Below are 24795 nucleotides of genomic sequence, written 5' to 3'. Positions count from 1 at the left end.
ACCAAATATACCCTAATCGTATAGTACAGGGTATAGCAGCAAAAGTTTTAAACACGCAGCATTTTAAGCTGCTAAGGGCGTAAATCTAATTCCCAATAATTAGAGGGACCAAAGTGTAACGGTTTAAACAAAACTAGTCCATTATTTTAATTCCGTAGTATTTTCCTTCACATTCAGTATAGTTGAGCTCTGAATCTTCATCAATGGAAGAAGACGATCACCTCTCAAAACCCACCACCACCACCGATCCTTCAGATTCCGCTCTCCAACGGAAGCATGCTGCAATGATCGAACGCCTTTCAAATCTACACCAATCCCGTTCGACCCGCAAACCCGAATCCGAATCAAACTCTACAAGCTCCTTCCTTTCTCGTTTCTCGGAATCCAAAAACTCCATTGAATCCACACTCTCCCGCATCCGTCAAACACCCGACCCGCATTCCAACCCGACCCTAAAACCCGAACTCGACAACGTCTCGCTCTCCATTTCTAATCTCGAAAAGCTCGTCGCTGAAAACTCATTTTCCCTTCCTTCTTACGAAGTACGCACGTGCCTCAAAACCGTAGCAGATCTCAAACAAATAGTCGAACAGGTCGCGTGCGATGTTATCCCGAAGAAGAAATTCTCATTCAAGAACAAATCAACAAAGAAAACCACAACCCAAAATGATGATTTAGGGGTTAGGGTTTTGGATAACAACAGCCAAAATGTGGAATCGAGGGATTTAGGGTTTAAGGTTTTGGATTCTCCGGGATTTAGGGGAAACGAAAATGAGGTGTTAGTGAAGGAATTTAATAATAGGGGCAGTGATGAGGAGATTAGGGAATTTGTGCTATCAGATTTGAGAGGTTGTGAGGTGAGATTAATGGGGAATATAAGGGCATTGTTTGTAAATAAGCTGATTGATTGTAAGGTTTATGTTGGACCTGTTTTCGGGTCGGTTTTGATTGATGAAGCTAAAGATTGTGTTTTTATGATGGCATCGCATCAGATTCGGATTCATCAAGCAAAAATGTGTGATTTTTATCTTCGAGTGAGGAGTAGGCCGATAATTGAGGATAGTAATGGTGTAAGGTTTGCGCCATATTGTTTGAAGTATGATGGGATTGAGAAGGATCTTGAAGAAGCTAATCTTGGTGAAGAGACGGGGAATTGGTCCAATGTCGATGATTTTAAGTGGTTGAGGGCAGTGCAGTCTCCAAATTGGTCAATTTTGCCTGAAAATGAACGACTTGGCGCGGTGGATATTTCAACTCGAGATGCAAAGATTAGTTGCTGAAAAGTTTTCGTCTTGATGAGTGGTTTAGTATGTTGAATCTTGAATCCTCAGTGTGCAAAGGAGGTAACTTTTTTGTTTATCTTCTTAATTTTACTTGAATCTGTTGAGGAATAAGGATGCATTAGCTTTTGTTGTTTAGTTGCATTACTTACTAGTTACTCTACTAGTTATTCTTCTGTTTTAAGAAATGATCTAATTTTATAGAATAGAAAGATTATGCTAAAGCTGTTGCCTTCCAGTATAAGTTGTGACCTATTACAAGTTCGCTTTTTGCTATTGGATAGATAGATTTCGTTATGTGTTCTGTTACCTATTTCGTATCAACTTCTACTTGCTATTAGCAGTTGTTGGTGTATACCTGTGTTTTTTGGCTTTCTGTGGTTTTGTGATTAATACCACATACTTTGGTTGGAATACATACTGTATTGTCCCAAGAAAGGGTGGTTTGGGACGATGTTACTCTCCTAGGCTTTGGTAAATATATGCTTACTGCTGCTCTCCTTAAAAGGAAAAGGAAAAGGAGATTTTATTTTGCTTTACTAATTATCTTATACTTAAAAGCAGGGTATCAGTAGAATCAATGCTTTGGAGTAAGTCATCTTTGAAGAAGTATAGAGACTAAAGGAGGGTAAAAAAGGTTTAAAATTACACACTATAGAGTATCTTCAGGGTAGAAATGAGGAGGTTCTAGGGCAGTGACAATAAAGGACGTCAAAGTTATTCTTGTTCTTTAATGTTTCCAAAGGGATTAGCTAACCTAATCCTAGGACTCGCCCATTAACTTCGAATTAATTTTGGAAAATATAATTTGGGGTTGGGAAAGATTAATTAACAAGAACTTGAGGTGTTAACCCTCACATTATAGATTCTACCTAGGGATAGAATTGAACTACTTGTAACCATATTCGGGTGTATTTAATCTCTTAATTGTTTTAGGGATAATTCAATTAGGAAGTCTTAGTAGTCTTCGGAAGAAGCTAATAAAGAATTATTACCCGAGGGCCGAGGCTAATTAACATAAACTCGCTCATATTTGTAAAATCGTGAAATACATTGGATCGTTACTTGAGTGTAATTCCCCGTGTATATAAGCTTGTAGCCATTGATCATTTTAGCTTTCTAGGTTAGTTTACATTTCCGCATTTAGACATAAATATTTTCTCAAAACCCTTTTAAGTGTTTGGCTTAGTATAATAAGTGATAATTCAATGCGAAAATTGTTATGGATTAAATTATAAGAAATTTTTGAAATCAAAAATGAATATTTGTGAACAATGTGGATATCATTTGAAAATGAGTAGTTCAGATAGAATTGAACTTTTGATCGATCCGGGTACTTGGGATCCTATGGATGAAGACATGGTCTCTCTGGATCCCATTGAATTTCATTCGGAGGAGGAGCCTTATAAAGATCGTATTGATTCTTATCAAAGAAAGACAGGATTAACCGAGGCTGTTCAAACAGGCATAGGCCAACTAAACGGCATTCCCGTAGCAATTGGGGTTATGGATTTTCAGTTTATGGGGGGTAGTATGGGATCCGTAGTCGGAGAGAAAATCACCCGTTTGATTGAACACGCTGCCAATCAAATTTTACCCCTTATTATAGTGTGTGCTTCTGGGGGCGGGGGGGGGGGCGCATGCAGGAAGGAAGTTTGAGCTTGATGCAAATGGCTAAAATATCGTCTGCTTTATATGATTATCAATTAAATAAAAAGTTATTTTATGTATCAATCCTTACATTACACGCCTAATCGCCTATATATTGTTCTCTGTGGTATTCGACCCCGACTCTTTGTTGGGTATATTATATTGCATGCGACCGTGTCCATTTACTTTTTAGTAGTGGATTTGAACGTCATCACGCCTTCTATTTATTATAACCCGGTAACAATTCTTTACAAAGATGTACAAAAAGGAATAGTTTAAGCTATTACAAAACTGGCTAACTATTACAAACGGATATGAAATAAATAATTTGGGCCACTCATATTTTTTGCTTTGAGCCTGAAGCTGAATATTCAGATAGCTCAATACCCACTTCAAGTTGGTGGGAGAAACCACGTTCAACTTGCCCAGAAAAGAATGATGAAGAACACCAGGTAGGGGCTTTGTAAACACATTAGAGACATGAGATAAGTGGATCAATCCCCCATTCAGCTTGGTTCAGATGAAGCGACAATTCACTTCTATATGCTTGGTATGCTCGTGAAATACCGTTGCCCTAGGAATTATCATTTTCAGTCTGGCTCTGGAAATTCGTCCCGCATTAGTATGTGAATTAGTCGAATAAAATTTTAATATAATAAAGTAAGGTTTGAGGCTCACTATTATAGGCGGATATAAAGTCCTATCTTGTAGTTACAGATGAAATAAATTTAACTTTCCTATCTTGTAGTTACAGATGAAATAAATTTAACTTTTTTTTAAAGATCCAGTAGATGTTGAAGGTGCAGTTGGCTTCCATCTAATAGCTTTTGTTCTCTATCGTATTCTGTTTGCCCTCCCATCCTTGTGTTGGGTGTTAAAAGATTGATCAGAATACAAACTATAATGCATTTGGTTAGGAAAGTATTTTCTTAATTGTTAGTAGCTTTATTTACCAAGTTTGTTAGTTGTAGTGGCTTCCTTTAAACTCATTTGAAGTTGAAATGTTTCTTGAAAGTTCTCTTGCTTGTCCTCCATTACGCCAAGTATTTGGTTATAAAATGCAAAAAGATGTATTTTGTTATAGCATGACATTTACTTTATTCTTTGAGTTATCAATCGTTATTATAGACTGTCAGTGTACCGAAGGTAAACTTCATATAAAATAGGTTGTAATTAACTGTCAGTGTCATAGAGTTCAGTGTCTATTAGCTGTTCTTATGATGTCAATGGCCACTTAATTTAAGCCAAAAAATGGGAAACAATGGCCCGATGGCTGAAGAAATGATTTGGTAGTAGGTTCAAATGTAGATATGCTTGTTACTTTAGTTTTGGTTTTCATTCCTTGTTCGGTAATTTTATTGGGTCCAACTAAATTCAAATTCGTACTGAAAAGTCCCATATTAGAGTAAAGTGTTTCCTAACAGACACGACTTTATACTCAGAGCTCGAACCTGAGACCTTTGGTTAAGAATAAAGAAGTACTTATGAATCCATCACAATCTTTGTGGAAGATTCAACAAATTATAATCTTAATATGTTTCGTTGATGCTTTTGTACAATAAGCTTTTAAAATATCTTCATTTCTACATTGCTGGGAATAATGGTTGGGAAAATAGATCAAGAGTTTTATTTTTATACGAAATGTTGTAGGAGATTTGAATATTCTTTTTTTGAAGTAAACTTTTGATTATTCACTGCAAACTCTTAGAGTGTTACCCTAGAAGAAAATGAAAATTTTAGTCTTAAAATTTGAGAGACACCTCCTTTTATGTATTAAGTTAGTATTAATTATGAGGTCACTAGGAAAAGAGACCATTTTAGCAAAGCTCTAATCCTCTCTAAGGCCCCATATTAGAGTAAAGCATGATCTTGAAACTAGATTTACTCGTTCTTGTTTCCGGTGATTAACCTATTCCAGAGCAGCCTGGTGATTAGGCTATCCTGCACTACTCGAAATCTTGGCAAACTCATTATTAGTTTCTATCGTAGTGGAGGTTGTTGTACGTAAGAAGATCCTTGTGCTAGTGAAAATTGTTTCCCGTGATCGAAAAATCAAAAATATAAAAAAGATATTGCTATATTTCCTACACTCTAGACAGGCGGAAGGATCTATGTCCCGCCCCAACTTCCTTTCAATCCACATTGGAAAGTCTAGTCACCCTAAATTAAATGACTGCTATTTAGGAATTAGCTAGTGCGTCTTGAATTTTAATTTTACTGGACAAAAATGTCTTGAGTTTTTTCTGAAATTAAGGTTTTTAGTTAAAATTTCAGGACAAAATGAGTATTAGCTAATCTCTAAATAGCATCCTAGGAATGACTATCTGCATTAAAGATATAAAGAAATTAGGAGATAATTTGTTTGGTCCCACTTGTTTTATTATGGATTTCAACCAAAGTTGTTAATTGGATTATTTTAGAAGCTGATTAATACAAAAATAAATCAAACTTTCTACTACTAAAGTATATACATTTCACGTGTATTAGACGTAAGGAACTGTTTATTTTCAACGTAGCACGTATGATGTGCTTCAAATTAAAATTTTGGTTGCATTCTTAATTAAATAACTGTGGCTAGCCTAGTGTAGAACTGTCAGTATCAAAATACTGTTTTATAAAGAAAGTAATCTGACTTGTTTAATGCTGATAATTAGTCTTCTTTTAGTTATTCTCTTTTAATATTGGGAAAATCTAATGAAACTTATGATTTATTGATTTGTCGTTTTTTTGTTTGTTTTCCCAACTCCAGAAGAAAATATTAGTAGTAAAGTAGTATGCTTAAGAACACTTTCTTTAATTAATAATGTTGCGTGTAAGAAGGGAAAAGCCAATATCTTATTTTCTTTAGCTGCCTCTTTAAAAAATAAACTCAATTTTTAGGGTATTCATCCCTTTAATTTATGACATAGTTTGAATCGTCGTAGAGCTTAAGGAAAAAAAACTGGATTTTTGAAATTTATAGTCTAAAATATGTTATAATATTTGTATGTATAGTTATAAAATTTTTGAAAGTTATGATCTTAAACAAATCATAATATTTGTGAGGTTATAAATTTTCTCACGGTAATATGAGAAGTGTAAAGTTAGTTATTTGAACTAGAGTTTGTGGTTTTTTTTTTAAACGGACTTGAAAAAAGCATGCCCCATAAATTAGAACGAATGTATCATGTATGGATGGAGTATCAGCATCAGTTCCCCACATATAGTCAAACTACTAACAACGCAATTTTCTGGAAATCCTTTTTTTTTTTCTTTCTCCTCTTATTGCTGTCGGCACATATTTTATTTTTAAAAAAAATCCCAAAGAAATTTTTACCTTCATTAACCCCTTGTTCAAGAAAGTTAGTTAAGTTTTCTTATTTATTTATAATATTTTTCTATTTTTTTTTATCCAGTATTCGTATTGGAACCCAATTAAATTCAGGTTTGCCCCGGGAAGTTTCACAATGGGGGTAAAGCACTCTCTAATTAGAGGCGGATCCAGGATTTCAAAAGGATGGGTGCACTATTATGAAGAGGTGAATCAAGAATTTATATTTGACGGATTTAATTATAGTGTCTACCATGAACCCAATATATTTTTGAAATTTTAGATTCAAAATTATATTCTTTTTGAAATTTTAGTGATTTTTACTTATATATCTATATCCGTGTCGAAAATAGGACCGTCTAGAGTGGGACTAAAACCGCCAATTTCACTTGTAGATGTGCACCAAGTAATTATTGCATCATAGGAGTCTTTGAGCGTGGGTGCACGCACATATATTTTAGTAGTTTTGAAGAAATATAATATTGTTATACATAGTTTAGGGAGAGGAGTATGGGTTCACGCGAATCCATATATATTAATCTAGATATGTCCCTGTCTCTAACAAAGGCGACTCCATATATATATATATATATATACCCAGAGTTCCTACCCGATACCTCGCGTTAAGAAAGAATGAATACTAACCACGATCCTTATCGGTAAGTTAGTTAAGGTTTTCTCCCGGAAAGTGACACTTCAATTTTCATCCATATAAAGATTGCTTCTTCCACAAAGGTTCCTTGTCTGGTAGACCAACTTAATTTACAAAAAGAAAGCAGAGATTAGTTTAAAAGAGGAAGTGATGTAACTAGAAGAGAATTATTAAGTAAGAATTTCAACATTGTGTTACTGTCAGCTAAACAACTTATTTGCTTGCTGTGTTGGGTTTTCACCCAATACTACATCTAAACTATGATTTTGTATGACTCTAGTTGCCACGTACCTGCGTTCATTCCCATGCAAAGACAAGACATTATTCACATATTGTATACTCCATCAGAAAAGGTTATAACTTGTATATACTGATTGTACAATAAAATTTTTGCGTCCAGATCAGTCAATTATCCGAAATTATCTGTTAAAGTCATTTTCTTTCATTTATAACAATAAAGTCACTTAATTATATGCATATAGCACTCAAAAGGTCACTGAACTAGATTTCTTAAACTTTTGAGTTTTGATTGCCAAAATCCTATTTTACCCTCTAAAGTATCAACTTTTGTCTTCTTTTTATTTTTAAATTTTTTAATGTTATGATTTTTTCTCTTTCTAATTTATATTATAGACTTACCTATAGAATAAATAAATTATATTTATAAATTAAAAAAAATAAAAATATCAGATAAGTGTATATAATGTTTGAATAATAAAATATTGAGCATAGTAAAAAAGATTAATTAGAATAATTTGTTCGTAATAATAATTTGATATTAACAACAAAAACTCAAAAATTTATTTACACAATTGAAAATAAAAAGAAAATAAAAGTTTGATAACATATACTCCATGCACGTAATATAAAAAATAATTATTTAAAATAAAAGTATTTTTATAATATACATTATATATTCTTGAATATTATGCTCAATTATATCATTATTTTGACATTATATATGCCAGAAAACTATTTTTTTATTTTATAAATAAAGTTTACTTGTTCGATAGTGTATACGATCGAAATCAGGTATGCCCGATTTCCCGGGCTCGAGGGGTCGCCGTATGCCCGAGTTCAGGTAAGTCGAGTTCGAGCTCGATGGACTAGACTCGAGCTCGAAGACAAAGTGCAATGCCCGAGGATCGAAGTGTGCGATGAGTATCGAAGCCGAGTGTGCTCAACCCCAAGATAATGCCGTTACGGATTTGTAACAGAATGAGCAAGATTCCTGCCACGTCCCCAAGATCATGGCGTAAATCCCGGAACAGATTTTTACGAATCCGTAGTAGGCGGTTAGACAACTGTCCCAATAAGATTCTTTACTCTAAATAGAAATGTACCTTATTAGGGTTCCTCTATTATATAAAGGGGACCCCAATCATTTGTAAACATCATCTAATCATTGGCAAAGAATATATTCTCTTACTTTTCTCGCTCATTGTTAATCAAAATTGTCCTTTAGCTTTATTATTCTTGCTTTATTGTTCTTGATCCATCTCGAAGTCATTTGGGCTCGAGGTCGAGACTGTCGTACCTATTGGCTTGATGTTACTTATTCCTTTCATTTATACTTCAGATTTCTTAGTTATTAATTAGTATTGAACTAAATCACGTATCTTTAAAACCATAAATCAAATTTAATTGTTACTCGTATTTTCGAGGTAAACAGTATGGCGCCCACCATGGGGCTAAAGATAATAGTGATTATTTCAGTACTGATTCTGATAACACACGTTATTTTCACACTTGTTCTTGTCAAGAATTTTTGTTCACAGGATTAAACATGTCAAACTCGCAAAACGCACCTGTTCACGACAACGAAGGTCTTGGATTTCATGGGGAAAACAACAATGTAGGGGTCGGTGTACCATCGATAAACCCTGGGGAAGTGCCAAATGTGGAACCAGTTGATGTCAATTCACACATTGCTTTGGATGCAGATTTAGGCGCAGACCTCGGAGGAAGTGTGCGTAGGGAAGCCCGATCTGGGGGCCAAGGAACTCAGGGTATAGGAGATGGGGGAGTCAGGGAGTCAGCCTCCAAGTGATATTCGAGATGCTGCAAGCTCAACAGATTGCCATCGCCCAATTTCAAAGTCAGAATAAAACTCCGAGCATAGCCAAACCTAAAAACACTCGACATGCTGAACCGGCGCCAGAGAGGTCAAACGAAAATGGCTCGGGGACTGATTCCACAATTATGAGGATGCTCGAAGAGCTCACCAAGAAGATCGAGGCCGGGGAAAAGAAGATTGAGGACAATGACAAAAAGATGGAGACTTATAACTCCCGTGTTGATCAAATACCGGGGGTACCCCCAGTCTTGAAAGGTTTAGATGCCAAAAAGTTCATACAGAATCCATTCCCTCAGAGCGCGGCTCCGATGCCCATTCCTAAAAAGTTTCGCATGCCCGATATACCCAAATATAACGGGACAACCGACCCTAATGAGCATATTACCTCATATACTTGCGGGATTAAAGGAAACGACCTAAATGATGATGAAATCGAGTCAGTATTATTGCAAAAATTTGGAGAAACTTTGTCGAAAGGAGCCATGATTTGGTACCACAACTTGCCCCCGAACTATATCGACTCGTTTGCTATGTTAGCAGATGCCTTCGTGAAAGCACATGCCGGGGCCAAAAAGGTGGCGACAAGGAAATCGAACATTTTTATGATAAAATAGAGGAACGGCGAGTTGTTAAGGGAGTTCGTGTCCCAGTTTCAGATGGAGCAAATGGAGTTACCACCGGTCTCGGATGACTGGGCAATACAGGCTTTTATGCAGGGCTTGAATGAGCGGAGTTCGATCGCGTTTCGACAATTAAAGCAGAATCTGATCGAGTATCCGGCTGTGGCGTGATTAGACATGCATAATCGTTATCAATCAAAAATCAGGGTCGAGGACAACCAGTTGGGAGCCCCCTCGGGTTCAGTTCGATCATCCTAATAGATTGGCAGCCAAGCCTCCGAGGGATACAGACAGGGAATCGAGATCAAACAAGGAACGGTATCAGCCATATGTCGATCGGAGAAACAACGGCTCGGGTCGTAACGCTCCTTGGAACGATTAGAGAAATGATCGAGGTCAAAGCTCTCGGGGACTCATGAGTAAGAATGGGTTCGATAAAGATACCGACCCCGCGGAGGCACCTCGATTGTCGGAGTATAATTTCAGTGTAGACGCATCGGGATCGTGTCAGCTATTGGAAGAATCAAAAATACCAAGTGGCCCAGGCCTATACAAACCGATACTTCTTAGAGGAATCCAAAGTTGATGTGTAAGTATCATGGCACACATGGCCATAGAACCGAAGATTGCAGGCAGCTAAGGGAGGAGGTAGCTCGGTTGTTCAATGAGGGTCACCTTCGAGAATTTCTTAGTGATCGAGCTAAGAACCACTTCAGGGAGAGAGATGCAAGCAGAAAAAATGAGTAGGAAGAACCACAACCTGTAATCCATATGATCGTTGGCGGTGTCAATGTCCCACAAGGACATGTATTCAAATGCACCAAGGTGTCGATCACCAGAGAAAAACGGACTCGGAGCTATGTGCCCGAGGACGTCCTATCATTCAATGACGAGGAAGCGGAAGGCATATCTCAGCCGCACAATGACGCCCTGGTAATTTCTATTTTGTTAAATAAAATTCAAGTTAAACGTGTTCTAGTGGATCCTAGTAGCTCAGCAAACATAATCAGATCAAGGTTCGTAGAGCAGCTCGGCCTACAGGATCAGATTATACTTGCATCGCGGGTCCTAAATGGCTTCAACATGGCAAGCGAAACAACGAAGGGGGAGATAATCCTACCAGTAAACGTAGCCGGGACCATCCAAGATACAAAATTCCATGTCATCGAAGGCGACATGAGGTATAATGCACTCCTAGGGAGGCCATGGATCCACAACATGAGGGTCGTGCCTTCGACCCTCCATCAGATGATTAAATTCCCAATGGAGGATGGTGTGAAAGTTGTTTACGGAGAACAACACGCTGCAAAGGATATGTTTGCAGTCGAAGAGGTGATACCGTTACCAGTGCCTTCGACCTCGGAAAACTCAAGCACCAAAGATAAGAAGGTGGCCAAATAGCAATCACCGATCCCAGTCCCGATCGAGCCGGAGGAGCAGGTAACCGAAGAAGAAGAAGAGGATTTCCTTACTCCTCGAACCTTCATTGTTCCCGAAGAGTCAGACGCAACCAAATCAATGGTCGAGGAACTGGAACAAGTCATACTGATCGAGTACATGCCCGAGAAAAGGGTATACCTGGGAACGGGGTTAACCCCTGAACTCAGGAAAAAACTCATTCGATTTCTTATCGATAATTTGGATTGCTTTGCTTGGTCCCATTTAGACATGACAGGGATCCCACCGGAAATAACAATGCACTGGCTAAGCATCGACCCTTGGTTCAAATCAGTGAAGCAAAAAAGGAGGCCCCGGTCCAAGGTGTTTCATAAAGGACGAGGTAACCAAACTTCTTAAAATAGGGTCTATTCGGGAGGTAAAATACCTCGAGTGGTTAGCCAACGTAGTCGTAGTTCCTAAAAAGGGAAACAAACTTAGAATGTGCGTAGATTATAAGGATTTAAACAAACCATGCCCTAAAGACTCTTTCCTACTGCCTAACATCGATCGCATGATCGATGCCACGACCAGCCACGAGATCCTTACCTTTCTCGATGCCTACTTCGGGTACAATCAGATTCAGATGAATCCGGGGGATCAGGAAAAGACCTCGTTTATCACTAAGTTTGGAACTTTTTATTACAACATAATGCCCTTCGGGATAAAAAAATGCAGGAGCTACATACCAACGCCTAGTTAACAAATAGATAGGTAAATCGATGGAAGATTACACTGATGATATGTTTGTTAAGTCCCTGCACGCAGAGGACCATTTAACTCATTTGCAGGAAACATTCAAAATCTTGAGGAAGTACAACATGAAGCTTAACCCAAAAAAATACGCCTCGGCTCGGGTAAGTTCCTCGGCTTCATGGTATCGAATCGGGGTATCGAAATCAACCCTGATAAGATCAAGGCCATCGAAGATATCACGATCGTGGATAGTGTGAAGGCCGTGCAAAGGCTAACAGGACGAATAGCTGCCTTGGGTCGGTTTATTTCGAGGTCATTGGATCGAAGTCATAGGTTCTTTTCCTTGATAAAAAAGAAAAAGGATTTTGCATGGACCCCGGAATGCCAGCAAGCCTTAGAAGAATTGAAGCGATACTTATCGTGCCCGCCTTTGCTTTACACCCCGAAGGTAGATGAAAAGCTTTACTTATACTTGGCAGTGTCCAAGATAGCAGTAAGTGGGGTACTAGTTCGAGAAGAGCAAGGTACGCAATTCCCTGTTTATTATGTAAGCCGAACTCTAGGAAACGCTGAAACTAGATACCCTCACTTAGAAAAATTAGCACTTGCATTAATAAGCACATCTAGGAAGCTAAAGCCATATTTTCAGTGTCATCCCATATGTGTGCTAATCACTTATCCTCTCTGAAATGTTTTGCATAAGCCCGAACTATCAGGCCGATTGGCCAAATGGGCAGTCGAACTTAGCGGGTACGATATTGCCATCAAGTCTCAAATCCTAGCTGACTTCGTGGCCGATTTCACGCCGACCCTCATACCCGAAGTGGAGAAAGAACTCCTGCTAAGATCGGGTACATCATCGGGGTATGGACCCTTTTCACGGACGGTGCCTCGAATGTGAAAGGGTCTGGGCTTGGCATCGTTTTGAAGCCACCTACAAGTAGTACCATTAGACAATCTATCAAAACTTCTAGGTTGACTAATAATGAGGCCGAGTATGAGGCCATGATTGTAGGTCTCGAGCTAGCTAAAAGCTTGGGGGCAGAAGTCATTGAAGCCAAGTGCGATTCACTGTTGGTGGTAAACCAAGTAAACAAAAGTTTTAGAAGTTCGAGAGGATAGGATGCAACGGTACTTGGATAAGCTATAGGTAACTTTGCACCGCCTCAAAGAGTGGACTCTGGATCATGTGCCTCGAGAATAGAATAGTGAGGCCGATGCTCTTGCTAATTTGGGGTCATCGGTTGAAGAAAATGATATCGTACTGGGGACTGTCATCCAATTATCGAGGTCCGTGGTTGAAGAGGGTCATGCCGAGATAAATTCTACAAGTCTGACTTAGGATTGGAGGAATAAGTATATCGATTATTTGAAAAATGAAGAACTCCCATCGGAGCACGAAAAATCGAGGGCCCTACGAACCAAGGTTGCTAGGTTCACATTAGATGAAGATGGAACATTGCACAGGAGGACGTTCGATTGGACCATTAGCGGTATGTTTAGGGCCGGGGGACACCGATTATGTTCTACGAGAAATACACGAAGGTACTTGTTGGAATCACTCCGGCGCCGAGTCTTTGATTCGCAAAATTATTAGAGCGGGGCATTACTGGGATAGCACGGAAAAAGATACTAAGGAGTTCGTCAAAAAATGTGATAAATGCCAACGGTTTGCACCGATGATCCATCAACCAGGAGAGAAACTCCACTCAGTCCTATCCCCGTGGCCTTTCATGAAATAGGGAATGGACGTAGTCAGTCCTCTACCAAAGGCCCTAGGTAAAGCTAAATTTATTTTGTTTATGACTAATTATTTTTCTAAATGGATGGAAGCACAAGCCTTCGAGAAGGTCAGAGAAAAGGAAGTTATTGACTTCATTTGGGACCACATCATATATCGGTTCCGGATGCCTGCTGAGATTGTGTGTGACAATAGAAAGCAATTCGTCGGCAACAAGGTTACGGAGTTCCTCGAAGGACAATAAATAAAGAGGATCTTATCAACACAGTACCACCCAACCGGAAATGGACAGGCCGAGTCAACAAACAAAACTATCATCCAAAACCTGAAGAAAAGGTTGGATGATGCAAAAGGAAAATGGAGAGAAGTTCTACCCGAGGTCCTTTGGGCATACCAAACGACATCGAAGTCCAGCATAGGGGCTACCCCGTTCTCTTTAGTATATGGCTCCGAGGTCTTAATCCCCGTCGAGGTCGGTGAACCCAGCACCAGGTTTCGACATGCATCGGAGAAGTCAAATCACGAGGCTATAAATACTAGCCTCGAGCTATTATATGAAAAACGAGAGGCAACACTTGTTCGGATGGATGCGCAGAAGCAAAGAATCGAGAGATACTACAATAGAAGGACCAACCTTCGACACTTTGGAATTGGGGACTTAGTTCTATGAAAAGTTATCCTCAATACTCGAGACCCGAATGAAGGGAAACTAAGCCTGAATTGGGATGGACCGTACCAAGTCATCGGAGTTGTCGGTAAAGGATCGTACAAACTTAGCATAATGGAAGATGAGCAACTGCCGAACAATTGGAATGTGTCACTACTCAAACGATACTATTGCTAAGGTATGGCTTTCTCCTTTTGTCCATTTGAATTTTAAACTAACCCATTGCAGGTGTTCGACCGAAGATATCGAAGGCACCCCTTTTTACACGAAGGCCTTAGGTTTTAAAGCACGCGTTGCACTCTTTTTCCCTTAGATTGGGTTTTGTCCCAAATGGGTTTTAGCGGCAAGGTTTTTAACAAGGCAACAACTATGTGCTACCTAAGGAGAACTCAAAAGTATCCAAGGCTTCTTTTCAATCAACCTCGAATATTGGGGGAATCACCCTCGGAGATTATATTTTCGAGGAAAATACTTCACGCCAAAAAGGGCCTCGATAGGAAAACTTTGTAATGGACCAAACGGTCAGATGAACCGTACCCATGTAGAATAGTCGAGCCTCGATGGCAAAACATATACGCATTATTTGAAGAAGCATCCTTTATATATTAAAAAACTTTATGTCTCAAAAAGTCTACTATTATACGAGCTTCATACTTATAATTCTATGAGAAATGGCTCAAGGGCCAGAACGCAAATGCACCCCGAATACTCGGGGACTGTCATCGATAGTCAACACATCCGAGTCATCGAAAACTCGAACTCATAAGACTTCAAAGAGGCATCCCCTCGATATAAAGGCCAAGGCCACCATACTCGGGGACTAACCTATCGAACAAGTTCAAAAGGTTATCGGGAAACAAGTCCAAAAGACATACACGAAGGTTACGACCATATTAAAGGCTACGGCCATATCAAAGACCACGGTCATATAAAAAGGCTACGGCCGAAATAATGCGGCTCGGAGATGTCCGACTTCCGCCATAAATTAAAGGCCTTCAAACACTTTGAAAAATCGGTTAAATCAGGCTACCCTCGGCAAAAGCAAATGATAAAGGGCTTCGATAGAATCAGCCCTCGAATAATTTAAAGGCTTCAATAACATCAGCCTTCAAAAAAGCCTCAAAAGGTATTCGATTATCGTTACACAAACAAATTACAAATAAGGTTCCGATCGATCGAACCTTCGAAAAACCCAACGGGTACAAAAAACACATGCTAAGGCATAGAAAAATTTTCACTAAGTCTTTTAGCCGAAAAGAAGGAAAAATTATAGCCGTCCTAGAGGCCGAATTGGCCCAACTTAAAGAGCCTAAGGGCCGACCTAAAAGAGCCTAAGGGCCAATATAAAAATGCCTAAGGGCCAAAACATATAGAGTTTGAGACCTCGCTCTCACTCAACTCGGACTCAAGAGTCCCGAGCTCGCATCAAATTAACCAGGGCATAGCTCGAGGATTAACAAAAACCTTAAGAGGTATTCTGTTATCGCCCATTGATTATTAAAAAACCTAAGGGTTGTTGTATTCAGAATCCGAGCCAATGCTCATTTGATCATTGAAGTTAACAAAAAAAAAAAATTCACAAAATAAAGACAATGCGGAATTTTATACAAATAAGAGATGAAGCAAAGGAATTATTTATATTTATATTTACAAAAGATATTTACAACACCACGAGGGGCCCTTACACAAAATCAAAGAAACAAAAACCCTAAGAACCTAATCTATTTCGGAGTTGCATCCTCGGGAGCTGTATCTTCGGGAACCTCCCCCTCCTCGGGGACTCCTTCATCATTTCCCTCGCCCTTAGAGCCACTAACAGAACCCTCGTCATCGGAAGAAACGAGAAACTTGGCATCGGCCTCAAGTGCTTTTGCTTGGGCTATTTCATTGGTGAGGTCAAAACCTCGAGCGTGAATCTCTTCGAGGGTCTCCCTCCTAGCTTGACACTTGGTCAAATCGCTGACCCGCTTCTCCCGGTCGGAGGCCTCCCTTAACTTTGCTTGAACAACCTCGACATCCCTCAAGTAAGCGGCGATGGTTTTATCAGTCATGGCCTTCGTCTTCTCAGTTTCAGCCTTGGCCTCAGCAACCTCGGCCCCGACTTCAGCGAGTTTTGTCTCGAGCTCCTCGATCATCTTCGTCTGGGCCAAATTTTTCACTTTGATACCTCGGAGCTGAGTCTCAGCCGAGGCCAGTTGGGCTTTAGCAGTCTCTTTGGCAGCAGCAAGCCGATCCATGTTCTCCTTCCATCGGTGGCAGTCAGCCTTTACCTGATCGACCTTGCCCCGAAGCTGCCCGATCACCTCTAACTTTTGGTACAGCTGAGACATTGAAGTGTTATCCCCCACAGCAAGGCCAAGAAGACCATACTTTGTCAAAATCACGGTTACTTGCTTGTCTATCTCAGCCTCATTTTTCCGAGCTTTGGCCAAATCGGCCCGAAGGTCCTTGAGCTTCTCCTCCTTTTGGCTACAAAGGAGCCTCAGGACCTTCCCTTCATCCGAAGCCTTCCTGAGCTCGGCCTCACATTGGATCAGCTCAGCCTTGAGCTTAATAATGGCCTACGTACAAAACGAAGGAATGTCAGTCAAGAAGAGAGGAGAGGAAAGAAAAATTACAAAAGTTAGTATTTACCCGAGAAAAAAGACTATGAGCCTCATCGAAGAGGGTGGATGCGTCATTAAGGTCGGCGACATCATCGACCCTAGTGAAACAATCTTGAAATGGATCTTCTTCTAGGATCTTGCTCGGGTTGGGCGTTTGCAAAGCTCGAGCGTCTTTTATTGCCTCCTCGGAGTAAGATGGTAGAAAAGGGGAGTGACCTATTGTCACGACCCCGAGCTCTTCACTTGAGGCGCTCTGATTGGTGTCGATATGTTCAGCTCTTGCCTCCCTCGGTGTATTTGTGGAAGGCGGAGGAATAACCTCGACTTCAGAAGACTTGGGGGCTTTCCCCGAATCTTTCTTCGAAATTTCCTCACCACGAGGTAAGGTCTCCAGCTCGGAGGGTTTGGCGGCCTCGACCAGTTTCCTAGTCTGGATCAATAAAGCCGATTCTTCACCCTCATATTCTTCATCATCTAGAAATTGGTGGACCGAATCTACTTCCACGTGAATGAGTTTCTTCTTTAGCCTTCAAGCAGGGGCTTTCTTATCTTGAGGATCTTCGGGCTTCGAAGCCCTTTTCTTCTTGTTATCCTTCCCCGATTTAGGAACCGGCAACTTGCTCTCTTTTAGGAGGGTCCGGCCTCATCTCGGAAAAATCTCCGACGCCTGCATAAATCAAGAACCAAGCATGAGGAAACCAATGGCTACAGTAAAAGAGGAAAGCGTCAAAGACTCACAAAGAAACACTCACCATGATTTTTTGCTTCCCATTTGCCCCTCGATAAATCACGCCACTTGCGCTCATCATACGAGGAGGTTGCGGCTAACTTCCGGACCCAGTCTTCGAGGTCAGGGATCGCGTGGGGGCATCCACGCTTCGACTGCAAAAAGGATATAAGCATCACGCAACGAAGGAACAGGATATAAGAAAGCATTGAGGGAAAGATTTCACTTACGCTCATGATTCCAGTTGTCCGGGAACGACATTTTTTCCTTGGGGATGATGTCCGAGGTCCTCACTCGGATGAACCGGCTCATCCAGCCTCGGTCTTTGGCCTCGTCATTTCTAGAAAAGAAGGCCTTGATCGATCGACGTTGAAGCTTGATCAGACCTCGGAAAAGTTGAGGCCGATATAATCGGATAAGGTGATTGAGGATAAACTCCAGTCCCCTAGCTTTGCTAGAGAAATAACGGAGCTGATTACTATGCGCCAAAAGGAGAGGTGAATTTGGTCAAGAGTGACTTGATATCTTTTGCAGAAATCAATCACGACCGGATCGAGAGGGCCCAATGTGAAGGGGTAAGTGTAAACACTTAGAAACCCCTCCACGTGGGTGGTGACATTCTCCTCGGGGGTCGGGATTTGTACCACGACCTTATACCCCCAACCACAATCCTTTTTCACGTCCTCGAGGTGTTTCTCCGTTATCGAACATATATACCTCGAGGCATGTTCACATCAACCAAGAACTGCAGGGGGGTTTTCTACGTCGAAGTCTTTCTTTATGACACGGGCGATATGGACGATCTCGTGAAGGGCCGACGCTTTGTCACCGGCCGGACGGGAGGAAGAGGAAGAGGAAGAAGCTTTTTCTTTTTGGGGAACCGTTTTAGAGGTTTTTGCCATGACTTCAAGTTAAGAGATGCAGGCGGTAGCGAAAAGTGGTGTTTTCTGAGAACCTAGCATTTTCCGGCACTTAAAGGGTGGTGGAAGCAGATGATGAGAAAAAGAGATGAAGAGGAAAGGGGATCAAAGTAAATGTAATGAAGAAGTAAAGTACTAAATTCAAAGAAGGAGCCCCGTACTTATAGATGATCGGCAACGGTTCGGCGACATTAATGTCCGATCGTTACTGGCTTGCATTTAATGCTTTGGGAAAACGAACCGACGGGACATTTCGGTCACTTCGAGTGCCTACATAACGGGAATGTCGTCATCATCAGAGACTCCGGAAAATCGAGGTTCAAATTGTTTCTTATCATCTTACTCTAAGAAACGCGGGGACTATCTGTATACGGTCGAAATCAGGTATGCCCGATTTCCTGGTCTCGAGGGGTCGCCGCAAGACCGAGTTCAGGTAAGGTCGAGTTCGAGCTCGATGGACCAGACTCGAGCTCGAAGACAAAGTGCAATGCTCGAGGATCGAAGTGTGCGATGAGTATCGAAGCCGAGTGTGCTCAACCCCGAGATAATGCCGTTACGGATTTGTAACAGAATGAGCAAGATTCCAGCCACGTCCCCAAGATCATGGCGTAAATCCGGGAACAGCTTTGTACGAATCCGTACTAGGCGGTTAGATAGCTGTCACAATAAGATTCTTTACTGTAAATAGAAATGTACCTTATTTAGGGTTCTCCTATTATATAAAGGGGACCCCAATCATTTGTAAACATCATCTAATCATTGTCAAAGAATATATTCTCTTACTTTTCTTGCTCATTGTTCATCAGAATTGTCCTTAAGCTTTATTATTCTTGCTTTATTGTTCTTGATCCATCTCGAGGTCACTTGGGCTCGAGGTCGAGACTGGCTTACCTATTGGTTTGATCTTATTTATTATTTAGTATTGAAGTAAATCACGTATCTCTAAAACCATAAATCAAATTTAATTATTACTCGTATTTTCGAGGTAAACATATAGGTAAGTCCATAATGTAGATTAAAAAGAGAAAAAATTCATAATATTAAAAAAGTAAAAAATGAAGAAGAAGACATAAGTTGATAATTTGGAGGGTAAAATAGGTATTTAACAATTAAAATTTTGAGAAATCTAGTTGGGTGACCTTCTGAGTGCTATATGCATATTTAAGTAACTTTTCTATTACAAACGAAAGAAAGATGACTTTACTAGATAATTTCGGATAGTTGAGTGCCCATTTATGTAATGGACTCTAAAACTTTTTAAACTGGAAATATTAGATTTTCTTTCAACTTGAAAATGAGGATATATCCTCATTTGGATTGCTCATAATAATGTCAACCCTATTAACTTTAACAGATATAATTATCACGTTGTTAGGTATATGAGAGAGAATTTTTCTAGGCAACTTGCTTGTTAAACAAGAACCCTTTCCCCTTGATGTCTGAACCTAACCTATCTGTTTTCCCAATTTTGTGGATAGGCTCGTCCCTTGTCTTGGTGACAGTGTAAAATATTTTGATTATGATAAGGAATAAAACTAGAAAATGCAAATTTGGAAAGTGTTAATTAATAGAAGATTAACTAATGTTTCACAAAAAAAAAAAAAAAATCAAATAACTAAATAATATTCACAAGGAAAATAAATAATTATGCAATTACCTTCCTTGTTACAAAGGGCATTAATTCGACTAAACTTATCTGTTTTTTAACATTTAAAAATTACATTAAGAAAAACTCAATATCCTCTTCATCCCCTACCTTTACATCTTGTCATCTCCACAATATAGAGGACAATGAATAAGGGGACATGGACAATAAAAATGGCAGCTCGGTGCACTAAGCTCCTGCTATGCGCATGGTCCAAGAGGGCAGGACCACAAGGGGCTATTGTACACGACCTTACTATGAATTTCTGCAAGAGACTATTTTCACGGCTCGAACCCATGACATCCTGGTCATATAGCAACAACTTTATCAATTACGCTAAGGCTCCCCTTCTGAGTTTCGAATACCAGATGATTAAAAAAATAGAAAAAGAAATTCAATTTGTCTGCTTGTGAAAACTTGAAGAGTTTGCTGCACCAACTTCCTTTCTAACCAAATCCCAGTAGGGTCAAATAGGGTACAATCTGCTTCGGTTCTTAAGTTAATTTTCTTTTCTCTTTTTCTTTTTTTGATCTCTTTTTCTAATGATAGTAACGGAGTAATAGTAGAAAATAGTGTGTGATTTAGCGATTTCTTTTTTTTGTCGTAAACTTGATTTTGATAATTAATTAGGTTTGATTATCAACACTTATTCTCTGGCTAAGCCACATGATCAGCTAATTAATCACTTATTGATTATAACATGTCTCATGATTCCTTATTACCTGCAATGTGCACTCACATATATAGTTGTAGTTACTTTCATTAATCAACTCCATAACCACTTCAAAACTATTAGAAAATGATAATCCACACCAACTATCTCTGCCTCATTAAGTCCTTCGGTGAAAATCCTACTTCTGCCTCTGCATATATGCAGATTATAACACAAGTTACAGTTAGACCTCTCTATAATAACATCCTTATATAACAACACTTCACTATAAAAGCCAAGCTTTTAAGGAACTAATTTTCATGTTATGTTATAATATATGTCTCTATAACAGCATTTCTCTTTAACATCCAAAAATATTTGAAACAAACGAGGTTGTTATAAGAGGTTTGACTGTAATTACATTCTATAAACTTGACAGTGTAAACTATATTTTACATATCATTTATAACGTAACTATAGGTAAATTGTTATAATAAACATGATAGCCTAGTGCATATAGTAACTTATTGTAACACGTTATACTACGCTAATAGTTTTGGACTTTTGGTTTATACAACTTAAGTCACTTAAATCCAAACAGAAATAGTAGAGGGGTATGAATGACATTTCAATAAATGTATAAACAAATCGTAATCTCCCACGTAAGTCATGTTCCACTGGTTTATATAGGACATAATTAGGACAAAAGCAAAGAGTATTATATATAGCAGTAGTCATCATATCAACTTTGAGTAGTTATATTTAGTAGGACTTGTAGAAGGCAACCAAATCAGAGGAAAATTAAACTGTAATTAGAAAATGGGAAGGTCTCCTTGCTGTGATGAAAATGGTCTAAAGAAAGGTCCTTGGACTTCTGAAGAAGATGAAAAACTCAGCAACTTTATCAATAAACATGGCCATGGCAGCTGGAGAGCCCTCCCTAAACTTGCAGGTATATACACAATTTACAACATGATTTTTTGATTCCAAAATTCTTTCTCATATGATTAAAAAGGGCAGCTCGACCCGTGGAAATAGCCTTTTGCAAAAATGTACGGGGTCTCCCGCTCATATGATCAAAAAGGGCAGCCTGGTGCACTAAGCTCCCGGGGCTATGTACGGGGTCCGGGGAAGGGCCAGACAGAAGTGTCTATTGCACGCATGCTTACCCTGATTTCTGCAAGAGGTTGTTTTAACGGCTCGAACTCGTGACCTCCTGGTTACGTATGATTAAAAGAAATAATATTCTTTTTGTTTTATGTTGCATGCTCAGGTCTTAATAGATGTGGAAAGAGTTGCAGATTGCGTTGGACTAATTATCTTAGGCCTGATATTAAAAGAGGCAAATTTTCTCAAGAAGAGGAGCAAACAATTCTCAATCTCCATGCTGTCCTTGGCAACAAGTAATTATTTTACTTTCTTCAATAAATTTGGCTATGGCTTGAAAATTTGAATATTTTGTTATTGGATTTAACTTATATGCATTAATAGCGTAAAACTAAATTTTCAATACCAATGTATTTTAACCAATTGTAGCAAATAACATTTCATGTCTTATTTTTCAGGTTACTATTCTAACTTTTTATATACGATTATCTATATATAAAGAATTTCTTAGGTGACTTAATATTGTAAAGTTTCTTTTACGTTAGAGTATAGAAGTTAAACTCTTTCTTTTTATCTTGTTCAAGGTGGTCTGCAATTGCAACTCATCTACCGGGGCGAACTGATAATGAAATCAAGAATTTCTGGAACACACATTTGAAGAAGAAGCTAATTCAGATGGGGTATGATCCAATGACTCACAGACCTCGAACAGATATTTTTAACAGCTTACAACATCTTATAGCTTTGGCAAATTTGAAGGAATTGATGGAACATCAGTACTTGCAAAATCTCCTACAACCTCACAACATCAGTTTCGGCACTTCTATCCAAAATATGGAAGCTTACAATCTTTTAAACTCACTTTCTTCATTGAAAGATAGCCAATTCTTAGGCACTAACAACCATTTGGAAAATCACTTAATTTCCACACCTAATTCAAATCTTCAAGCTATTCAAGATTTAATCCCTTTTTCACATTTGCCTGAATTACAAACCTCTTGTAGTTTCCAAAATTCATTAAACAAAGATAAGGTTCGGCCTCAAAACACTGACTTTATTACTGTTCTGAGCCATGGAGAAACATCGTCGCCTACTTCTCCATGGCTTCCTTCCTCTTTATCTCCTTCTCCTCCTTGTCTTCCGGTAACAAATGATATAAGAAGAAAAGAAAATTCATTAGAAGTGGTGATGTCATCTTGCTTACCGGAAGAGAGGAAGCTTCCGGACTATCTTTTTCAACCAGATAGCGAGCGATCACTCAACAATGAAGGAGCTCCACCTTCTATCTGGCCTGACCTTCTCCTTGAAGACTCTTTTTTCCATGATATTCCAAAGTTTTAAAATAGTAGTACATGAAATAACCAGTGCCATGCCAGTTACTTGAATGTTGGAGGAGAAACCACTGATAGAAATGTTCACGTAATAGCTCCTCTTTCATCTGCACGTATAGTGTATGGTAAAATTGCTTGGAGTTTTAACTTTCACAAATTTATTTTCCATTTTTTGTACTTTACTAGTTTGCCTTGCTATTTTCGGTTTTCCTAGACAGGATATACAATTTCCATTAGTATAGCGAGTCAAAGAATCAAAGCACAACCGATAAAACAGTAGTATGCAAATGTGAATGCGTTGCTTCTTGGATATTATAGGTTATGTAATTTTCAATTACTTTTTACTTCATTTTCTTTTTCTTTTTCGATATTTTTCAAACAAAATGTATTAAATAGCGAGTAACATATATTGATATTCTTATGAAAGTACTGGTTTTGTTTATATACGTAAGGCAAGCCATGAATGATTTCTAATCATACAAAAAGCTGCTGCATGCTAAAAAGAAGCACGTAAACTTTGAATTGCGCACAGAGTCGGAGCCCAAAATATAAAGTTTATGAGTTAATTTTGAACTTGTTTATCGAACTTATAGCTCGTTTAGTTACAAGATTCACAATTAAATATTTACATATTTAATGGAGTTATTCATATAAATACAATGTCAAAGCAAAAGCAACTGGATTCGTCCAAACTCGTAGCTAATATTAATTGCGCACTTTTATACCAACCAAACAAAGAAGTGCAGAATCCAAATTAAAGTAACTTAAGATTAAGCAGTTTAGCTGTTCCTTTTTGTTTCTTTACTTCTTGGAAGCTTTTGGAAATTCACTTTAATTAGTACTATATTCAAAGGCCTACAAGGGAAAACCATAGACAAGAGAAAATAAAATTAAGAAAAAGAAAGAAGAAAACAAATAGATACTCCATAAGCATTCCCCATCAGAAGATCTTATATATGTTGGTCTCTCTTCTTTTTTCATTAGTAGTGGTTTATGAATTAATTTCTTTCAAAAAAACTAAAAATTTTGAAGTATAAAAGGACAAGTTTTCTAATAAACTAGAAATAGAAAACTTCAAAATAGATTTGATCAATTTGAAGCAATGAAAATATTTTTGGTTTTCTGTTAGAGGTAAAATAAAAATTACTATCACTAGGTGATAATCTAAAAAAAATATTGTCTACCATGAAAGTTCCTTAAAACATAATCGTCATTTCGATATTGATGTTTTAGATTTATTTTCCTAATTAAACGTGTTAAAGAAAAATAATACTCTAGCCGATATTCTCAATCAGATAAAAATATTTGATTCTTATATATATATATATATATATATAAATATATATATATATTAGAATGTGCCAAAATATTAGAAGAAGTCCATTATGTCAAAATATTGTTAATAGCTTTGCATCTACAAAAGTTAGGGAAATACCCTTCAAATAAATATATTTAAAAAATAATTAAAGTCTTTCATTAAAGTTTGGCTTTAGGTCACGGACTTTGCTGAGCTGCCCTAGTATTAACATAGACTCCATGATAATTAACATAATGTTCCTGGCCCCTTCAATGTTTGGACTTTTATCGTCAACCAGAAAAAAGTAGAGGGAGGGGGGGGGGGGGTAGAGTTGACTATAACAATAAAGTCAAAAAGGATGATGTAAAACAACTCTCAAT

The 24795-nt window shown here is 38.6% G+C and overlaps 2 protein-coding genes across 3 annotated transcripts; both read left to right on the top strand.

Annotated features, from left to right (window-relative positions):
- Nucleotides 132-6498, top strand: LOC109225237 (tubulin-folding cofactor C-like). Of its 2 annotated transcripts, XR_002067876.1 has the most exons (2): nucleotides 132-1343; nucleotides 6326-6498. XR_002067876.1 is itself a non-coding variant. In XM_019389837.1 (1 exon), exon 1 carries the CDS (start codon nucleotides 204-206, stop codon nucleotides 1278-1280), a length of 1077 nt encoding a protein of 358 aa, XP_019245382.1. In that variant the 5' UTR covers nucleotides 132-203; the 3' UTR covers nucleotides 1281-1579. The 2 variants fall into 2 exon arrangements, 1 of the variants encoding a protein (XP_019245382.1); XM_019389837.1 differs by lacking the exon at nucleotides 6326-6498 and having other exon boundaries at nucleotides 132-1579.
- Nucleotides 21401-23445, top strand: LOC109226270 (myb-related protein 330-like). The gene is made up of 3 exons (XM_019391057.1): nucleotides 21401-21632; nucleotides 21954-22083; nucleotides 22372-23445. The coding sequence occupies exons 1-3, from the start codon at nucleotides 21500-21502 to the stop codon at nucleotides 23126-23128; spliced, it is 1020 nt and encodes a 339-aa protein (XP_019246602.1). The 5' UTR covers nucleotides 21401-21499; the 3' UTR covers nucleotides 23129-23445.

The sequence above is a fragment of the Nicotiana attenuata genome, chromosome 5 (assembly GCF_001879085.1).
Source record: "Nicotiana attenuata strain UT chromosome 5, NIATTr2, whole genome shotgun sequence".
Classification (NCBI taxonomy): Eukaryota; Viridiplantae; Streptophyta; class Magnoliopsida; order Solanales; family Solanaceae; genus Nicotiana; species Nicotiana attenuata.
Note: the sequence above shows the minus strand (reverse complement) of the source record. Positions and strands in the feature narration are given on the sequence as shown.

Coding starts and splice junctions, on each gene's coding strand:
- LOC109225237 (XM_019389837.1), top strand. CDS start 204: ATGGAAGAAGACGATCACCTCTCAAAACCCACCACCACCACCGATCCT.
- LOC109226270 (XM_019391057.1), top strand. CDS start 21,500: ATGGGAAGGTCTCCTTGCTGTGATGAAAATGGTCTAAAGAAAGGTCCT. Junction 21,633..21,953: donor AGCCCTCCCTAAACTTGCAG/GTATATACACAA, acceptor TTGCATGCTCAG/GTCTTAATAGATGTGGAAAG. Junction 22,084..22,371: donor CATGCTGTCCTTGGCAACAA/GTAATTATTTTA, acceptor ATCTTGTTCAAG/GTGGTCTGCAATTGCAACTC.